This window comes from Somniosus microcephalus, chromosome 20 (assembly GCF_052327205.1).
Source record: "Somniosus microcephalus isolate GS21.2 chromosome 20, FLI_Smic_1.0, whole genome shotgun sequence".
Classification (NCBI taxonomy): domain Eukaryota; kingdom Metazoa; phylum Chordata; class Chondrichthyes; order Squaliformes; family Somniosidae; genus Somniosus; species Somniosus microcephalus.
In genome coordinates this window covers 43,270,426-43,289,879 of record NC_141006.1, presented here as the reverse complement: position 1 = coordinate 43,289,879, position 19,454 = coordinate 43,270,426, and the positions used below count along the sequence as shown (strand labels likewise).

Genomic DNA, 19,454 nt, shown 5'->3' with positions numbered 1-19,454 from the left:
AAAGGTAGAGGGAAAAGTGGGAGGAGGAAAAAAGGAAAAGGGAGAAGGGGAAGAAGGGAGAGAAGGGGAGATCGAAATGAGGGTAAAGGAACGAGGCACTGGGAGAGGGAAATGAGGGGATTGGGAGAGGAAGGGAGCAGGCGAAGCATGGGGGGAGGGAGGGGGAGGGAAGGAACAGGATTAGGTCATTCAGTCCCTTGAGCCTGTTCTACCATTCCATTAGATCTGTACCTGAACTCCTTTTACCCATCAGTAAAAGCAGGAGAAGCAGAAGCAATGGGGAGTAGTGTGTTCAATAGGGGAGGTTCTGTTAATAGCTGCTACTGTTCAGTGGGGCTATGGTGCCAGCAAGGGGGGGGGGGGGGGTGCGGGGAGAGGCGGGTGATCATCAGGAATTTTAGTGTTGTATGGTTCTTTACTGCACCCCTAGCAGTACACGGAAAATCACCTCCCGACCTGGATCTTTGTGCCACCATAGGCATTAATACTGCCTTGACTGCAAGAGATTCACACTTACTAGGTGTCCTGCTTATCACTATACTTTTTTAAAAACTATAACTGTATTTATTTTACTTCTTGACTTTAGAATCTGTATTGAAGAGTCAAACGAATAAATAGATACGAATACTGTAGAAAATACATGTTTTAATCAAACATAATGGAAAATTCTGAGTTTACATTTATAATAATTTGTATGTTTTAAATGTCACTTCTGATAGCAAGTAGCATACCTCATTATTCAAGAGCACACACACCAAACATATTTGAAGGGAAAGCACAACATAAATAATTTAGGTGAGAAATTCAACTCGTGCCGGTTTCCGGCAAGAAATGGATTGTGTGATTGCAAAGACTGTGGTCCGAGCGAAATTGAGCTGCAGACGCCATTCGAGCATCCCCATGTAGCTCACCAGTTGGGTCCCAAGGAATTTGGCTATTGGAGGTAGGTCCTGTGGAAGGCAGGAGGGGGGGTGAGGAAGCAGAAGCGGGTGGCGGGAAACTGGAAACTGTGGCATAGACAGGACTTTTCAGCAGTTACCATAGTGGATGCTGATATCATCAGACATCAACTGCATAGCTAAGTGACATAATTATGAAGTTTATAAAATAATAATCGCTAGCTAATTACTAATAAATAATAGAATCAATATGTACTACAATATATTTGCTTTTTGTAAACAATGTACAAGAAAAACTCATTTGTCAAACAAACAGTATAAATTGTAGCTGATTTGGAAGTTATGAAATAAAAATAGAAAATGTAGAAAAACACAATACAGGAAACTTTGGTTTATCCGGAGGTTGTATGTCCGGAAACCTCGATCTACCGGCAGAAATCAGGAGCCGTTTTGTTAGGTTTTTTTTACTTCTCGTGGCTTTGTTTTCAACAGTCGGGCTCTGGAAAGTCTCTCTGAAGCTGTTGCTAAGCTACAGAGACGCTTCCAAGGTACGGGCCGACTGTTTACAAGCTGTTGCTAAGCAACAGTGTTTGTTGTCAGATACGGAGATGAAAACCTCCGTATGCTTCAACATTAACTTTGTATGTCCGGCAGTTTTGATAGGTCGGCAACAGCTCGGTCCCGTCGGTGCCGGATATAACAAAGTTTCCTGTAGTTGATTCAGCATCTGTAAACAGAAAAGACAAATTAACTAAAATATTAACTTATCTTTGTTCATTACATTGCTGACAGAATGGTGTACTTCCAGCAATTTTTTGCATTTGTTTCAGATTCTCAGTTTTTTTTGTTTTTGTACGATTTGAAAGCTATTCTGATTTCCAATTAATCTCCTCAGACTTTTGTAAACAGTTAGCTGGTATAGCATTACTCTGGCCCAATTGGTTGCTTCATTAACTTAGTGCCAATATTTTACTGTGATTGAGAGGATTCCCTGCAGGAAATCCCATTTGGTGCTGTTTTCATTTTCGCCATCTCCAAACTAGGTAGGATTAACTTAACAATTCTAAATGATTAAGTACTTCTCGTGCAGTACTTTCAAACGACTTAACACTTAAACTATGTGCCACTGCAGCAAATACATCATTCAATAAATATGTGTTATGCAATAGCAGTGGGATTCTGGCATACTTGTCTGGATCACTGCACTGTCCCATATTGTTAAACTTCATACTGAGCATGGCCTTCTCTGGAAATATTATTTTACTTTCTGAAATATTATTGTATTTTTATTTAAATGTAGTCTTTAAAAGTACACAATTCTTTAGTGCAAAATAATTATGTTTTCTTCAAGTTTTTCTGTGACATTGTTCATTGTGATACTTAGCTATTTGCATCAGAATTATGAGCCGCTGTATGAAAATGAATGAACATATTTGAAACCGTATCAACTACAGCAAATATCTAAGAATATGACAAAGTTTAGTGGATCATCCATATTAATTACATATATTGAAGATACTTGTACTAATTGCTGGTGGGAAGTATTGTTTTCTTTTAGTGAAAATTGGAAAACTACATTTTGGTATAAACGGCTAATATTGAAAACTGTACCTGTTGTTTGCTGAATTTGATCCTGGTTTGGAACAAGGTCATCATCCAAGGACAATAGGGATTTTGCTGCTTTCTGTAACTTTGCTACACTGACTTGGTGTTCAGCTAAATCTCCCTGAAGCACCTGTAATTACACAACTGCACAGTGAGACATCCTGAATACAAATTAATAATTCATTAACTGCAAGAATTATAGTACCACATAAAATGCAAATATAAAGTCAATAAAATCTACAAAAATTTCCATTACACACGATTAAGAGCTTCAAAAGCTACTGGTAAAGTTCAGCACACAATCCAAATTTTCTTGTTCTACAACAACGTGCATTTATATAGCGACTTTAATGTAGTAAAACGTCCCAAGGCGTGGAACTTCTTTTAATAATAAGTGAATGATGGTTATTATGGGGGTTGGATTTGAATTTTATTCAATAATGGTTTATATATGATAGAAATTCAACTAAATTAAACCATTGCACTGTATAAAGTACCACATAATCCACCAGGCCAGAGGAGCTAAGACATTGCCCAGTGTACCGCAGAATGGAAGGTCCCTTCTGTGAAAGCACTACAAATAGCCTCAACACCCTTTGTCCAGGGAGGGGAAAGATTAGCAAGGGCTTCTGCTTCTGATTGATATTCAGTAACTCTGTAGGTGAGTGCATGTGTTTGGACATTGGGAAGGAAAACAATTGAGCTCAGTTGTGACGTGCACCACAGTAATAGCCTGCTGACACTCACTTCCTAGGCTCACACATGAAGAACAGACACTTGGGCAAAAATATTGAGAGGTCTGTTTGCATACAGGCACAATACTGCTGCCAGGACTCTTCTGTCTTTTCAGTACTAAGGAAATCTAGATTCACCTGTAATAGTTTCTTGTGTTATATATGAACAAACACAATTCTATACTAGGATGTCACATTTACCCTTACAAGCTTGTACACCATTCTAGTTTTGCTAAAATTAAAAGGACCTATTCCAAGTTTATTAAAAATTATTGAAACCTTTCTCAAAGAGCCACATTTATTGGGGGAATTTATAAGCAAGCTATTACCAATATTTACATACACAAAAATCATACACATGGACATGGTTTTTAAACTAAAGATTAAATCTTGCTGTAGCATTCAAGAGTAAATTCCAGATGGAATTCTAGACTGTTAAATTTGTGAGTGGACTATTCAAAAAAAATCCATAGCTGACAAGCATAAAAATTAATGCAATATATGAAACTTGATTAATCTACAAATGCAATTAGTTTGAAAAAGTTACAATAGTTTCTCGCAGTAAAGGAGGATACTTAAAAAACCCCACAAATGAGCAAAATAAAAATAGAAATCACCTACAGTATTACAGCTTCCCCTAGCTACGGGTAACATGTACAACACAACTTCAGACAGCCCGGTCCTTAATCACTAAAACCACCAGGAAAGGAAGTGGAAAATTAGATGTATAATGAATATGAGAAATGCAGTTTTGCTACGAGGGAGAGTTAGAAAAGAAAAACATTTACATAAACAGATTATAACTTTTAATAATTTAACTCGACATGTTAACTACATTACATAATTGGATTGTTTGAATCTACATATCAAAGAGAGTGAAAAATACAATTGATTTACTGGGTATTCGAAACGTTAAGCTGGGGTAGATTTTTTTTTTACTTCATCAACAAAACTCCAACAGAGCCCACAGTAAAAGGGCTTTAGAAGTATCAAACCAGAAAAAAAAAGCATTCAGACTTTGAGAGTCTTGCATTGATAGCAACTTATCATATCTCAGAAATGTCTTAAAAAACTTCAAATACAAAAAAAAACTGTGCAGTGCATAGGCCATCACAAAGTTTTTTTGTGCAAAGAGCACAGATCTGATCTGTATCTTTTCTGATGTTAGTTGAGGGTGGAATGTTGGTCAGGATACTGGGAGAACACCCTGCTCTTGCATGAATAGTGTCACAAGATTAATGTCAACTTAAACCACCAGAACAGGCGAAAGGTTTAATGCATCAACCAAAGTATGGCATCTCTGCCAACACAGCATTTCCTTAGTATTGCAATTAAATGTGAACATAAATGTTGTGCTCAAGTCCTGGAGAGGGTCTTGAACTCAACCTTTTAACTCAGGGGAGAGAGAGTGCGACTAAATGAACCAAGCTGACACTTAAAGCAGGAAGCAGTCCTTTTTTTTTCCAAAAGGGAGATTCATAAGATACCTGCATTTTTATAAGCCAGATGTCTTCAATAAGTACTTCCTTCTCTCCCTCTGCACACCATATGTAGGCAATAAAACAATTGGCACGTGTATATAGAGGAAGAAAATCAACCATCCCATCTCCCGATGAGATAATGACAGCATTGTTTTTCCCCTTCATCAACACTTAGGTTTTTGGGTTTTCTTCTACCCTCCTAGATTTTACAACTTCTATATTTTAGATTATTCTCATATGACCTCAAAATTATACTCAACAGCCCTGATATTTAGGTAAACTTTAGGTATTGTGTTTAGGATAATGCAGAGAAAAATCTGTTTATTACTTTAGTTGCTGGAATTATTCTACACCTCCATAGGATCTTTCTTGGATTCTACAAGATCCCAACCAAGAAGCATCTGTATCTGATACTCCCCGCAGAGAAATGAAACCTTAAAAGAACTGATGTGAAAACACTGTCTACATCCTGCAGTAAAAACACAATCTCACATCTTCTCTTAATCCAACATCATGTCAAATAGCACTTTCAGAAATTAAGGAATTAATGTACTTCATAAATTAGAAACATTGCCCCCACATTTACTGGGGCGGGGTTTTGAAGCGGGGGGCGGGGGTATGGTCGGGAACGGCGTGGTGTTTTAATGCCATGGCGTGCGTGTTTTTTATTTAAACTGATTCCCCGCCCGGAAGCCAGCCTGACTGACAGGCTTGGCTGCCTGTCGGGTGGAGAAGTTCTCCAGAAAAGGCTGCAAGTTACATGGTTGTTGGGGGTAGAGATCACGGGGCAGGGGTGGGCAGAGCGTGGTGGGGGTTGAAGGGATCAGGGAGGACGGAGAGAGATTGGGGGGGTGGTCGGAGAGAGATCGGAGGGGTGGTCGGAGGTAGGGGGAGAGAGGGTGGTGCTGTTTACAGGTTAGCTTGTTGGGCCTGGAGGAAACACTCCTGCTCCTCCTGGCCCATAACCAGTGTTGTAAAGGCATTTACCTGATGGATCCAGTCCTTTTCGCCTCCTTTTACTGGCCGGGTTTGCCGAGGTCCGGGAAACCCGGTCAACATGGGTTAAAAATAGAAACACTAAGAATAGAAGCACTCAACCTGTTTAAAAGGTTTCAACAACCGACCTGCCTAGAGAGCGGATTGGTCGCCCACTCCTCATTCCACCTCCATTAAAATTGGATGTGGGTGGCTTTGAGGCGGGTTGGGTTCCTATTTCAGACTTTAAACTTTTTAACCTTCCACTCGACCCCAAACCCACCTGTTTTGGGGGGTTAAAATGACCCCCATTGTTTGAGATACATATTAAAAATATTTTGAAGAATTCACAGTTCTGCTTATAATTTAGAATAAATGTTACACGTTAATTTATAGAGTGATGTTGATTTACCTTGATACTCTCAAGCTGCTTCTGCAGGCTTTGTGGATCAGAAGAAATTGTTTCTGACAGAAGATTGTCTCCAGTTGTCTCCGAGCTCTCTAGCCATAAATCCAGCCCATTGGCAATCTCTTGAAAATATTGGTATTTCTCCAACATATTGGTCAGGTGCGAGCCAAGTTTATTGCACTATGAACCAAGCAAATAAATAATTATATGGATGTTTAAAATCCACAATTTTGGTGATATACTGTCAGATTTGTGCCATTTAGCGAGTGTCCAACCTATTGAAGATCTGTCAAGACAGTACGTTGCCATGTCATTATTGCTTAAACTAACATTCAATCATATATTCTAACGCAAGGTCATCGACCTGAAACGTGAACTCTGTTTCTCTCTCCACTGATGCTGCCTGACCTGCTGAGTATTCTCAGCATTTTCTGTTTGAATTCAATCATAACACAGCATAAGGTGTTTCCTGCATCAATATTTTTTTTTTAAGAACCATAGATGAAAAGGCAAGGTTCCTTGTGCACCAAAGGTGAACAAACTGGAAGAGAAGATTATAGAATCATAGAATGATACAGGACAGAAGGAGGCCATTTGACCCATTGTGCCTGTGCCAGCTCTTTGGTAGAGCAATCCAATTAGTCCCACCCCCCTGCTCTTTCCCCATAGACCTATAAGCTTTTTCCCCTCAAGTATTTATCCAATTCTCTTTTAAAAGTTACTATTGAATTTGCTTCCACTACCTTTTCAGGTAGTGCATTCAAGATCACAACAACTCGCTGCATAAAAAAATGTTTCCTCATGTCGCCTCTGGTCCTTTTGCCAATTATCTTAAATCTGTCTCCTCTGGTTACCGACCCTTCTGCCACTGGAAACAGTTTCTCCTTATTTACTCTATCAAAACCTTTCATGATTTTGAACACCTCTATCAAATCCCCGTTTAACCATCTCTGCTCTAAGGAGAACAACCCCAGTTTCTCCACATAACTGAAGTCCCTCATCCCTACCATTCTAATACATCTCCTCTGCACCCTCTCTAAGGCCTTGACATCCTTCCCAAAGTGTGGTGCCCCGATTTGAACATAAAGGCCCAGAGATTCGGGTCTCCACGGGTGAGTACGCGCGGGGTACTCACCCGTAGGCCCAATGGAAGTGCCGGTTTCCTGCATGCGCGGGAAACCGGCACTTCCGTTCCTCTGAACGAAGGGGTTCAGAGGTCGAACGCATGCGCAGGAGGGGCTGCGCGTGCGCATCGAACTTTGGTTTTTTCCCCCCAGGTTTTCCCGGGAAGGTAAGTCTCCAGAAGTTAGAAATGTAAAAAGCAGGCGTAAGGCCTGCTTTTTACAAGGTAATTGGTGAATTAATTAAAATTAAAACATTTTTTCCACAGGTTTATTATTTTTAAATACTTTAAAGCAAGGTAAGTTTATTTTTAGTCCCGTTAGAAAATAAAATTATTTTTTTCAAAAATTTAAATTGTTTAAAATAGTTATTTCATGTAATTTATAGTTTATTTAAAAAAAGTGATGTTTTTTAAAAATTTATTTGAAGATTTAGTGATGTTTTGGGGCCGTAGTATTTGCAAGTCTTGACAGCACTTCCTGTCAGACTTATGAATGGAGCATTCCCTGCTCCAATTGGCTCCCCAAGGCCCACGTGATCCCAGGGGACGCATCGAACTAACTGCGCCCCTGGAATACGCAAGCACAGCGCGCCGGCAGCTGGACCAGGCTCCAGATCGGAATTCCACGGGGGCCCACAGCTCAACGTCTGGCACGCTAGGTAAGTGCTGATCGGGGGCTTGCACCTGCGGGAAGCCCTCGACCTGAATTTCTGGGCCAATACTCCAACTGAGGCCTAACCAGTGTCTTAAAGGTTTAGCATAATTTCATTGATTTTGTACTTGGAACAAGTTAATGACCAGTACAGAGCAACCAGAGGTACTGAACTAGACAACTGGGTACTATCAACTCAGCATGAGCACTGGAACCAGAAGGATTTGAAACTCCTGAGACTTCACACTGTGGTGACTTAGATGTTTACATCATCTTTTTGGTATTTTGGGGCTAACTTTCTGAGTTCACACTTAGTGGATGGAAAATTGTGGGCAGTGGCCGACAAGCGCACCTGGCAGGCGAGGTTGGTGATAAAGTTTTACACAGGACATACAGTACAGAAAAAGGTGATTCGGCTCAACCAGTCCATGCCGGCGTTTATGCTCCACTCGAGCCTCCTCCTGTCTTTCCTCATCTAACTCCATCAGCATAACCCTCTATTCCCTTCTCCCTCGTATGCTTACCTAACCGCCCCTTAAATACATCTATACTATTCGTTTCAACCACTCCCCATGGAAGCAAGTGCCACATTCTCACCACTCTTTGGGTAAAGAAGTTTCTTCTGAATTCCGTATTTGATTTCTTGGTGACTGTCTTATATTGAGGGCCTCTAGTTTTGCTCTTCCCCACAAGTGGAAACACTATCTACTCTATCAAAACCTTTCATAATTTTAAAGACCTCGATTAGGTCATCCCTCAGCCTTCGCTTTAAGAGAAAAAGAGACCTAGCCTGTTCATCCTTTCCCCGATAGGTATACCCTTGCATTTCTGGTATTATCCTTATAAATCTTTTTTGCACCCTCTCCAGTGCCTCTATATCCTTTTTATAATATGGCGACCAGAATTAACCAAGGTTCGATACAAGTTTAGCTTAACCTCACTACTTTTCAATTCTATCCCTCTATAAATAAACCCTAGTTCCTGGATTGCTATTTTTATGGCCTTGTTAACCTGTGTCGCTACTTTTAAGTGATTTGTGTATTTGTACTCCGAGATACCTTTGCTCTTCTACCCCATTTAGATTCTTATTTTCCAAATAATATGTGACCTCCCTATTTTTCTTACAAAAATGTAATACCTCACACTTGAGTTGAAATTCATTTGCCAATTATATGCCCATTCTGCGAGTTTATTAATGTCTTCCTGTAATTTGTTGCAGTTTTCCTCAGTATTAACTATCCCCTCCTCCCCCTCCCAATTTTGGTGTCATCTGCAAATTTAGAAATTGTGTTTTTGATTCCAAAGTCTAAATCGTTAATATAAATTGTGAACAACAGTGGTCCCAGCACTGATCCTTGTGGAACACCACTTCCCACCTTTTGCCACCCTGAATAGCTACCCTTTACCCCATCTCTCTGCTTTCTTGAAGCCAGCTAGCTATCCATTCTGCTACTTGTCCCCTGACTCTGCATTTTCTGACCTTATTCATTAGTCTAATGGCCCAGTAATTCAGGTCCAAATGCGTGAGTACGGTCTGGGTACTCACGCATCTGGCCGGATGAAATGCCGGCGTTCAGGAAACACCGTGCATGCGGAGAACGCCGGCATTTCCGGTCCTCTGAACGAAGGGGTTCAGAGGCACAGCGCGTGCGACTGGACAGGCAGCGCGTGCGCAGTGAACTTCGTCGATTTCATTCATGGATTCAGTGAGGGTAAGTCCTTAAAAGTTACACTTGAAAAAAGCATGTGTAAAGTTGTTTCAAGGCGGAGGAAGATATATTTTATCGTGGAGCTTTTGAAAGGCAATATTTTTGTTTGGGAAAGTGAGGAAGGTTATTTTAAGAAATGCTGAGGTTAGTTTTAAAGTTTAAATTTTTTTTTTTTTTTTTTTTAAAAACGGGTTTTCAGTACGGTAGGTAGAAGGAGCAATTGTGGCTGTGTGAATTGAATGTGAGAATGAGTGTTCTAAAATGAGTAATGTAACATTTCCAGCACTTTTAAGAAAGAAACTTTTCATCAGTAATAAGTAATTATGTATGTACGTACGCATATATTCCTTTACGTATATGTATGTATGTTTTATATTCCTTTACTTATGTGTATGAATGTATGTTTTTAATTATGATTTTCCAATAAGTTACTTTTTCTGAAAGTCATAATTAAATACATATTCATACACATAAGTAAAGGAATATATACAGACATACATAATTACTTAGAAACTTTTCATCAGTAATATATTCTTTTTTCTTAAAAATGTTGGAGTCATTTTCACATTTAATAAACACAGCAAATTCAATTCACATAGCCACAATTGCTCCTTCTACCTACAGTACTGAAAACCCGTTTTAAAAAACAAAAATAAACGTTAAAACTTAACTCAGCATTTCTTAAAATAACTTTCCTCTCTTTCCCAAACAAAAATATTGCCTTTCAGAAGCTCCACGATAAAATATATCTTCCGCAGCCTCTGGAGCAACTGTACTCATGCTTTTTTCATGTGTAAGTTGTGAGGACTTAACCTCACTGAAAGCATGAATGAAACCGGCGAATTTTACTGCGCACGCGCTGCCTGTGCAGTCGCACGCGTTCTGCCTCTGAACCCCTTTGTTCAGTGGACAGGAAATGCCGGTTTTCCCCACATGCGCTGTGCATGCTGAAAACCGGCATTTCCTCCGGCCAGATGCGTGAGTACCCCAACCGTACTCACGCGTTTGGAACGGAATTACTGGGCCAACATTTTACATGTCAATAAAATGAAAAATTTAACAATTGCACAATTTGCCCCCTCGCATCTGCGACTGAGGGTCCAAGGAGGTGCATTGCGCAACAGGTCATCATCGTACGTATCCTCACACTGTTCCCTTTCGGGAACTGTATGAAGTGGTGGAAGGACTCCTTCCGTGACCATAACCATCTTCATACCAGCCATTAGGGTGGTTAGTCCTATGGCGTGAGGGTTTTACGGGCTCCCACAACCCATCTGAGGGGGGGGGGGGGCCACCCACACCCGCGGACGCAAGTATCCCGCTGGATGTCCACCCAGAATTTATAGTTGGAGCTCCGACTCCACTTGCCGGGACTGTCTGGAGCGGGGTTCGAAACCCTACTCCTTCTGGCCCAGCGGCGGGGATGCTTACCGCTACGCAAAAGGCCCACTCCGCGCAAAAGGTGACACCCATACGTTTCCTGCGCCTTTTCCCTCCCCCGTGACTGGAGCCCTGTGCTGCCACTTGAAAGACCAAGCTATCATCTGTCCTTTTTGCAGCGCCTTTGACTTCTCATTACCAATGATGAGCAGGCGCTGCGCCTCCACCTCGTTGAGGAGATTGCTGAGGTCATCATCAGTTCAATTGTGAGTTCTTTTAATGCCGTGAATTGTGCTCATTCCAGCCATTTCACATTGCTAATCGGATTGGGCCTTTGGCGTAGCGGTAGGATCCCCGCCGCTGGGCCAGACAGGGTAGAGTTTCGAACCCCGCTCCAGACAGTCCCGGCAAGTGGAGTCGGAGCTCCAGCTCTAAATTCTGGGTTGACATCCAGTGGGATATTTGCGTCCGTGGGTGTGGGTGGCCCCCCCTCCTTGTATAGCTTGTGGGAGCCCGTAAAACCCTCCCGCCATAGGACTAACCCCCCTCGTGGCTGGTTCAAAGATGGTTACGGTCACGGAATGAGTGTTAATCACGGCCATAAATCCTTCCACCACTTCATACAGTTCGCCAAAGGGAACAGTGTGAAGACACGTATGACGACGACATTGGTAAATAAATAAATGGAATAAAAATTTTTTTTAGGGCTTTTAAAAGTCTTTAAATTGCTTTAAATCTGTTTAAAACTACTTCAGATTCTTCAAAATAATGCAAACGTTTTTAAAAGTTTATAAAAGTTACCAAAAGCTTCATAAAAATACCAAAAACCTATTTAAAATGCTGCTTTGCATGTAAAAATGCTTAGCAGCTTGTGAGAAACATTGGGGGCGTGTCCTATTAAACTGAGACCTCAAGGGGCGTGTCTCACTTGCACTGCGCGCTCCAGGCTTCGCGCTGGCTGCACTCCTGGGCGGCGTGACGTCAGACGCTGCCCGGGATTCTTCTTTTTCAAACTCTAATTGCAGGCGTCCCTGGAGGTGAAATGTCAGCGCGTCGGGTAAGTGCATATACGGGGCTTGCACGCGCGGCAAGCCCCGGACCCGAATTAGAAACATAGAAACATAGAGATAGGAACAGGAGTAGGCCATTCGGCCCTTCGAGCCTGCTCCGCCATTCAATGAGATCATGGCTGATCTTCATCTGAGATCTTAGCTGATCTTACCAGTTCAGTACCCCGTCCCCGCCTTTTCTCCGTAACCCTTAATCCCCTTAGCCTTCAGAAATATATCCAATTCTCTCTTGAAAATATTTATTGAATTAGCCTTCACAGCCCTCTGTGGCAGGGAATTCCACAGGCTCACCACTCTTTGAGTGAAGAAATTCTTCCTCATCTCTGTTTTAAATGATTTGCCCGCTATTTTTAGACTGTGGCCCCTGGTTCTGTGCTCCCCTGCCATTGGAAACATTCTCTCTGAATTCAGCCTGTCCAGGCCTGCCATAATTTTATATGTTTCGATGAGATCCCCTCTCAATCTTCTAAACTCCAGTGAGTACAAGCCCAAACTATTCAATCTCTCCTTGTAGGTCATTCCCGCCATTCCAGGTATCAGCCTGGTGAATCGCCGCTGCACTCTTTCCATGGCAAGAACATCCTTCCGCAGATGGGGCGACCAAAACTGTACACAATACTCCAGATGCGGTCTCACCAGCACCTTGTACAGCTGTAGTAAGGTATCCCTATTCCTATACTCGAACCCCCTTGATATGAAGGCCAACATACCATTTGCCTTCTTAATCGCCTGTTGCACCTGCATGCTCTCCTTCAGTGACTGGTGCACAAGAACACCCAGGTCCCTCTGCACTTCCCCATCTCCCAATCTATTGCCATTTAGATAATAATCTACCCTCCTGTTTTTACCCCCAAAGTGGATAACCTCGCATTTATCCACATTATAGTGCATCTGCCACGTATCCGCCCATTCCCCCAACCTGTCCAAATCGCACTGTAGCCTCCTGACATCCTCATCAGAGCCCACCCCTCCTCCTAGTTTAGTGTCGTCAGCGAATTTGGAAATATTGCATCCAATTCCCTGATCCAGATCATTTATATATATTGTGAACAGCTGGGGTCCCAGGACAGATCCTTGCGGCACCCCGCTGGTCACTGCCTGCCACTCCGAAAACGAGCCGTTTATTCCAACTCTCTGTTTTCTATCCGCCAGCCAGTTCTCTATCCACGTTAATACTTTGCCCCCAATCCCATGAGCCTTAATTTTGCATGATAATCTTTTGTGTGGAACCTTATCGAAGGCTTTCTGGAAGTCAAGGTACACCACATCCACTGGCTCTCCCCCATCTATTTTACCAGTTACTTCCTCAAAAAATTCCAGCAGATTAGTCAAACACGATTTACCCTTTGTAAATCCATGTTGACTCTGTCCGATCCTTTCCCCATTTGTCAAGTGCTCCGCTATTTTATCCTTAATAATGGACTCTAGCATTTTGCCCACAACCGATGTAAGGCTTACTGGTCTATAATTCCCTGCTTTCTCTCTACCCCCCTTTTTAAATATTGGGGTAACATTAGCTACCCTCCAATCCACGGGTACTGTTCCCGAGTCAATGGAGTTCCGGAAGATGATCCTTAGAGCATCTGCTATCTCCAGGGCCACCTCCTTAAGTACCCTAGGATGTAGTTTATCAGGCCCCGGGGATTTGTCGGCCTTCAGTCCCCTCAACTTACCCAACACCATATCCCTAGAGATACTAATTTCTGTCAGCTCCTCCCTCTCATTAGTCCCTATGTTTGCCGATATTCCTGGGAGGTTATTTGTGTCCTCCTTTGTGAATACAGAACCAAAGTATGAGTTTAATTGGTCTGCCATTTCCTTATTCTCCATTATATATTCTCCCGAATCGGACTGCAAGGGACCGACTTGGGATTTTACCAGTCTTTTCCTCCTGATATACCGATAAAAGCTTTTGCAGTCTGTCTTTATGTTTGCTGCAAGTTTACTTTCGTATTCTATTTTCCCCTTCCTGATTAATCCCTTTGTCCTCTTTTGCTGTATCCTGTACTGCCCCCAATCTTCCGGTCTGGTGCTTTTTTTTGCCAGTTGATATGCCCTTTTTTTTGATTTTATGCTGTCCCTAATTTCCCTCGTTATCCACGGTTGAGCCACCTTTTTAGGTTTATTTTTATGCCAAACCGGTATAAACATGTTCTGGAATTCTTCCATTCTATCTTTGAATGCTTGCCATTGTCTATCCACTGTCAATCCCCCCAGAAACACCACCCAATCAATCTTACCCAATTCCCGTCTCATACCCTCGTAATTCCCTTTATTTAAGTTCTGGACCTTAGTCTCTGATTCAATTTCCTCACTCTCCATCTCGACTGAGAGCTCGATCATATTATGATCGCTCTGACCCAAGGGGCCTCGTACAAGAAGATTGTTGATAAGTCCCTTCTCATTGCACAATACCCAGTCTAAAATGGCCTGATCTCGAGTCGGCTCCTCGACATATTGGTCCAGATAACCGTCCCGAAAACATTCCAGGAATTCCTCCTCCTCAGAATTTTTACTAATTTGGGTAGTCCAATCAATATGTAAATTAAAGTCACCCATGATGACAGCTGTGCTCTTATCGCACGCTTCTCTAATTTCCCTTTTTATGCCTTCCCTCACCTCCATATTACTATTTGGAGGCCTATATATCACACCCACTAACGTTTTCCTCCCCTTGCTATTAATTACTGGGCCATTATGTGGTACCTTATCGAAGGCCTTTTGAAAATCTAGATAAATTACATTTACTGCATTACCCTTGTCTACTCTCTCTGTTACCTCTTCAAAGGATTCAATGAGGTTGGTCAAGCAAGACTTTTCCTTTTGAAATCCATGCTGATTATTCATTATTGTATTTCTGGTTTCTAGATGTTCTTCTATTTTTTCCTTTAGTAGGGATTCCATTATTTTTCCTACCACCGATGTTAAGCTGACTGGTCTCTAGTTCCCTGGACATGTTCTATCTCCTTTCTTAAATATAGGTATTATGTTAGCTATCCGCCAATCCGCTGGCACTACACCTTTTTCTAACGAATTATTAAATATGTGTAGTAATGCCTCTGCCATCTCTTCCCTAAATTTTTTTAAATGCACGGATGTAATCCGTCTGGACCAGAGGTTTGATCCTCTTTGTGTCTGATTAGTTTATTTAATAGATTTCCTCTTTTTATTTTAAATGCAGTTATCTCATTTCAAATCTCATCATCTGATGTCATGTCCACCTGTTCTGTCTCCCTGGTAAATACTGAAGCAAAGTAACTATTTAATATTTCTGCCATCTCTCTATCGCTGCCTGTGGTATTATCCTGTCCATCCCTTAGTGGCCCTATTCCCAACTCGACCTTCCTTTTTTTATTTATGCGCCTGCAAAATATTTTACTATTTTGTTTTATGTTCCTTGATAATTTAATTTCATAGTTCCTCTTTGCCTTCCTAGTTGTTTTTTTGATTTCTCTCATAATCTCTTTGTATTCTCCCTTGTCATGCTCTCCCCCGCTGTCCATGTACTTAGTGTATGCCTCTTTCCTTACCCATCATTTTTCCCTTATGTCTTTATTCATCCATGGTGTCTCATTAGTATTTAGCATGTTCTTGTTTTTTAGCGGAATATATTTTTCCTGGACTCTGTTGAACATCGATTTGTTTCCCATTGCTGTTCTACATCATTGTTTGCCAATATTGTTTTCCATTTTATTTTCCCATGTTCTATTATCAGCCCCTCAAAATCAGCTTTTCTCCAATCTATTACCCTAGTCTTCGTCATACTTATGTTCTTCTCAATTATTATCTTAAAGCGTATTATATTATGGTTACTATTGCCTAGATGTTCCCCTACTTTTACTTCTTTTATCTGCTCTGGTTCATTCCCTATTACTAGATCCAATAGCAAATCCTCCCTTGTTGAGCTTCTTACATTATGGGTTAGAAAGGAGTCCTGTACACATTGTAGGAACTGCATTCCCTTATTACCTTTACCTACCTCTTCTGTCCAATTAATATCGGGTTAACTTCACAAATTTATTTTGTACTTCTTCAATGCCGACTTTGATTGCTGGGGCATTGTAGAATAATGATCCTTAAAAAATTGTATTATTCCCACTAGACTTGCAGGGAAATAATGAAGCACATAAGGCAGGAGGCCATGAAGTGCTAACACACTAAACATGAGATCCACCAAGAAAGCAACTGGCACTTCAAATAGCAGCTGAAATCATCGAGACCTTTCAATGGTGAACTTAAGAGATGGAAAATAATAAAAGTAATGAAACTGACAAATGTGGCATAACTTCTGTCTGAAGCTGGAAACAGGGAAGATAAATAATGCTATCCAAAGAAAATGTTCTTTATATTTGATGTAGAATTAAAGTCACGAAGGCAACATTCTGATGACAAACATTTTACAGGATGATTGGATACTGCTGTGGGTTCACTTCTGGGACCTGCGAACATTTAAGTCTACCTTAGGCTGATGGGATGAAAGTCTCTCCTTTATGTGTTAATGTTAAGGAGCCCATTAAAATGCCCCTAATTTGGCAAAAAATTGACAATTTCAATCAGAAAGGTCACCGGGATGGCTGGTGTGTGAAATGACAATTGTGACACTAGGGGATTGCTCATCTGAGGTTGGACAGAGCCTCACTGCTTATCAAAAAGAAGTGATTTTACTCTGCATCCAGCCTGTGCTGTACTTGAGCTGGGACTGTTCAATGCTAACAATGGTTGCCCAGAATGGAAAGTGTTCCATTCCACTGTACTAACCAGCCGTTACCTTGAGAAATATAAAAGTCACACAAAAAAAAAATCACCCTTTGATTTACTGAGCTGGCATGTAGAGGATACAAAATAAAAATCACCAAACATTCAAAACTGTCTAATTTTCAAATTTAGTGCAACAATGCTACTATAACCACTACTACCAGAGGTCTAACTATTGCCCTGATATGTTCAGTGTAATCTATTCTGGCTTTGATCCCCTTTGAAGTTGAATCTGGCACAATTATACTTGCCAGGAAATTAGATCTTTTGTACTAGCTTGTGATTATTTGCTGCAGTGGTCTATGTCTAATTGGAATGAGTTGGGTCACTTAAGAGGATTATAATGCTCAGCACATTTGTTAATGGTTTACTGTGTCCCTTACCGGTATTATTTACAAGGTAGCTGAACTAATCAGACCAGAGATCAATGATATTCCTCTTACTAGACTAAGGGGGAAAAAATTTGTTTGCTTTGCGCCTCCCGTTAGCCTAAGAGGGCACAAAGCAACTAGCGCCCGGGTGCAGCGATGTTTGCGCCGCTCGCAAAATTGACCAGACATTTTGCGGCGGCGCTAAACACTACCGCCACGATCTCCTGCGCCCGTAGATCGTGATGTCAGTCGAGCGTGCAACGTTCCGGACAGGATATTGAGTGGCGCCCCCTGCCTTACCGCCTGCAACGACAGGTTGAGGGGAGCATTTTGCAGTCGGGAAGGGACAAGGGAAGCGCTATTTAAAGGCGACCGCTTCCTGTCTTTTTTTGTCGGCGACATTTTTGCACCACACATTCTGAGAGAGACGGGGGGGGGGGGGGGGGGAGAGAGGGGGAGGGGGAGAGGGGGAGAGAGACTGACTTCTGGAGAGATTCAACGGTGTGTGAAGGAGTTTTGGGTACTGAGCAGCACTTTGCAGGTTCATTTTGATTTGACCTTCCTTGCATCGATTTAGAAGAGACTATGGGGGCTGCACTCTCCCTGGGCCCCTCCATTGTTCTTTCCCGCAGATTTGATGTACAGGTCTCTCCAGGCCAAGATTCAAGGCTGCAATGAGCAGGGTGTGGATGGAGAGCAAGATCGACCCGCCCCTTTAAGAACTGGCCGGCGCCAGTGTGTCTGTGTTCCATTGCTGACTGACATCACATGAGCTTCACCAGCATTCTGAGGTAGCGCCTCGCTCCTCGGCGTTAGCGCCTTAAAAGAGGTGTGTAGTGCCTGATTTAGCGTTCCATTCACCTCCGGGGCGATAGAAGCCAAGTTTGCAGTCGGAGGCAATAATTAGCGCCAGGCACTAAACTTTGCGCCCGGCTGATAATTATGCCCCAAACGGGGCGATACGGAATTTCTCCCCCCAAGACTTCCATAACCTTGCCAGTCTAACCACGTATAGGGATTGACTGAGCTTGGGGTTCACTGGAATTTTAAAATGCAACCTAAGACCTTAAGTACCTCTACATTAAGAAAATGAAAGATGTCTTACTTTGGAATGAAGTGTGCTATAGCGATCTTTGGCATCTTCTAACTTGTCCTTCACTAGTTTGCTGGTAACAGAGGGATCGATTGGGGTCTTAAAATCTTCATTTGCATTGCTTTCGGCAAAGGCATTCGCAGTGTCCAAGACCTTTTGCCCAGAGATCGTGATATACCTTAGATCCCCTTTATGAGAAATAACATCCTCTGAGAAACTCTTCTGTCTCTGCAGTTTGATTTGTAGTGAATCGTTGTCCATTTCTCCAGCTTTCATCTCTTCAAGTTCATGCTCGGATTGGATTAGCCAGGCCTCAAATTCACCATGATCTATTTATTTTTTATTTTTTTAAAAAAGGTTAAGAAGGTTATCAAATGATAAAGATGGTTATTAAATAATGTTACAGTAATAAACCCATATTTATATTTTGGAGAGTGGGAGACCATCAGAAAATGTCCCAAATTATTGAGACTTCACTCTATCCTGGAATAATTACTGGAGCTAATCCTAAATCTTGCCATTCAAAACCATTCAGTGCTTCTTGTAATCTTACAATTCTTTTCAGCTCACAGTAAATACACTTTTTTGAAGTTTGGAAAGGAAAGGGATTCTTTCACCCACCTTTCAGGAATTTTTGGAGTTCTTCCTGCAGGGCCTGAACATGTTTCAGTTGAGTTTCTGCCTGTAAAAGTGCTGTCTCATACTGTGCCTTCAATTCATTCAGGTTACTCTGCAGTCGCTCTCTCTCTTCTGGCAAAAGGTTATGGCCATGTTTGTCCAGGAAGGACTGAGCCGACTGTGTCGCCAATACGAAAGCTTGCTGCTGTGATAACAATTTTTCATGGCGGACCTAAAGAAAAAAAAATGCAATTATGTGTACAAGAAAAAGTTCATTTCCATTACCCTAAATTTGTCTCAGGGATTTACGCTTTCTCTTTAGTGCAAGACCAATTGAAATAAGATATCCAAGTCTTCCTGATTTACTAAAAACAGTAAATGAAGATGACCAGACATTAAACAAATACTGACTTCGTATAAGTTTGCTTCAATTCTGAAACCTTAATTTATAGAATAATGCCAGCACACAACCAATCACCATTATCAAAAGTTCAAGTTAATATGCTGAGGTTGTAAAATGTTTAGTATTATGGCTGTGTGTGATTCAGTAAGCAAGTTTAAAACAGGTGGTTTTTATTTT

The 19,454-nt window shown here is 41.6% G+C and overlaps 1 protein-coding gene across 22 annotated transcripts in view; it reads right to left on the bottom strand.

The window, feature by feature from the left end:
• Positions 1-19,454, bottom strand: part of macf1a (microtubule actin crosslinking factor 1a) — a 628,388-nt gene that overhangs the window by 164,656 nt on the left and 444,278 nt on the right. For all 22 annotated transcript variants that reach the window (XM_085962506.1, XM_085962516.1, XM_085962528.1 and 19 more), the window contains 4 exons: positions 18,878-19,106; positions 18,269-18,585; positions 6,107-6,283; positions 2,511-2,634 (listed from right to left, as the gene is read on the bottom strand). In XM_085962506.1, the coding sequence (XP_085818632.1) occupies positions 2,511-2,634; positions 6,107-6,283; positions 18,269-18,585; positions 18,878-19,106 (847 nt within the window). The remainder of the gene's footprint in view (positions 1-2,510; positions 2,635-6,106; positions 6,284-18,268; positions 18,586-18,877; positions 19,107-19,454) is intronic.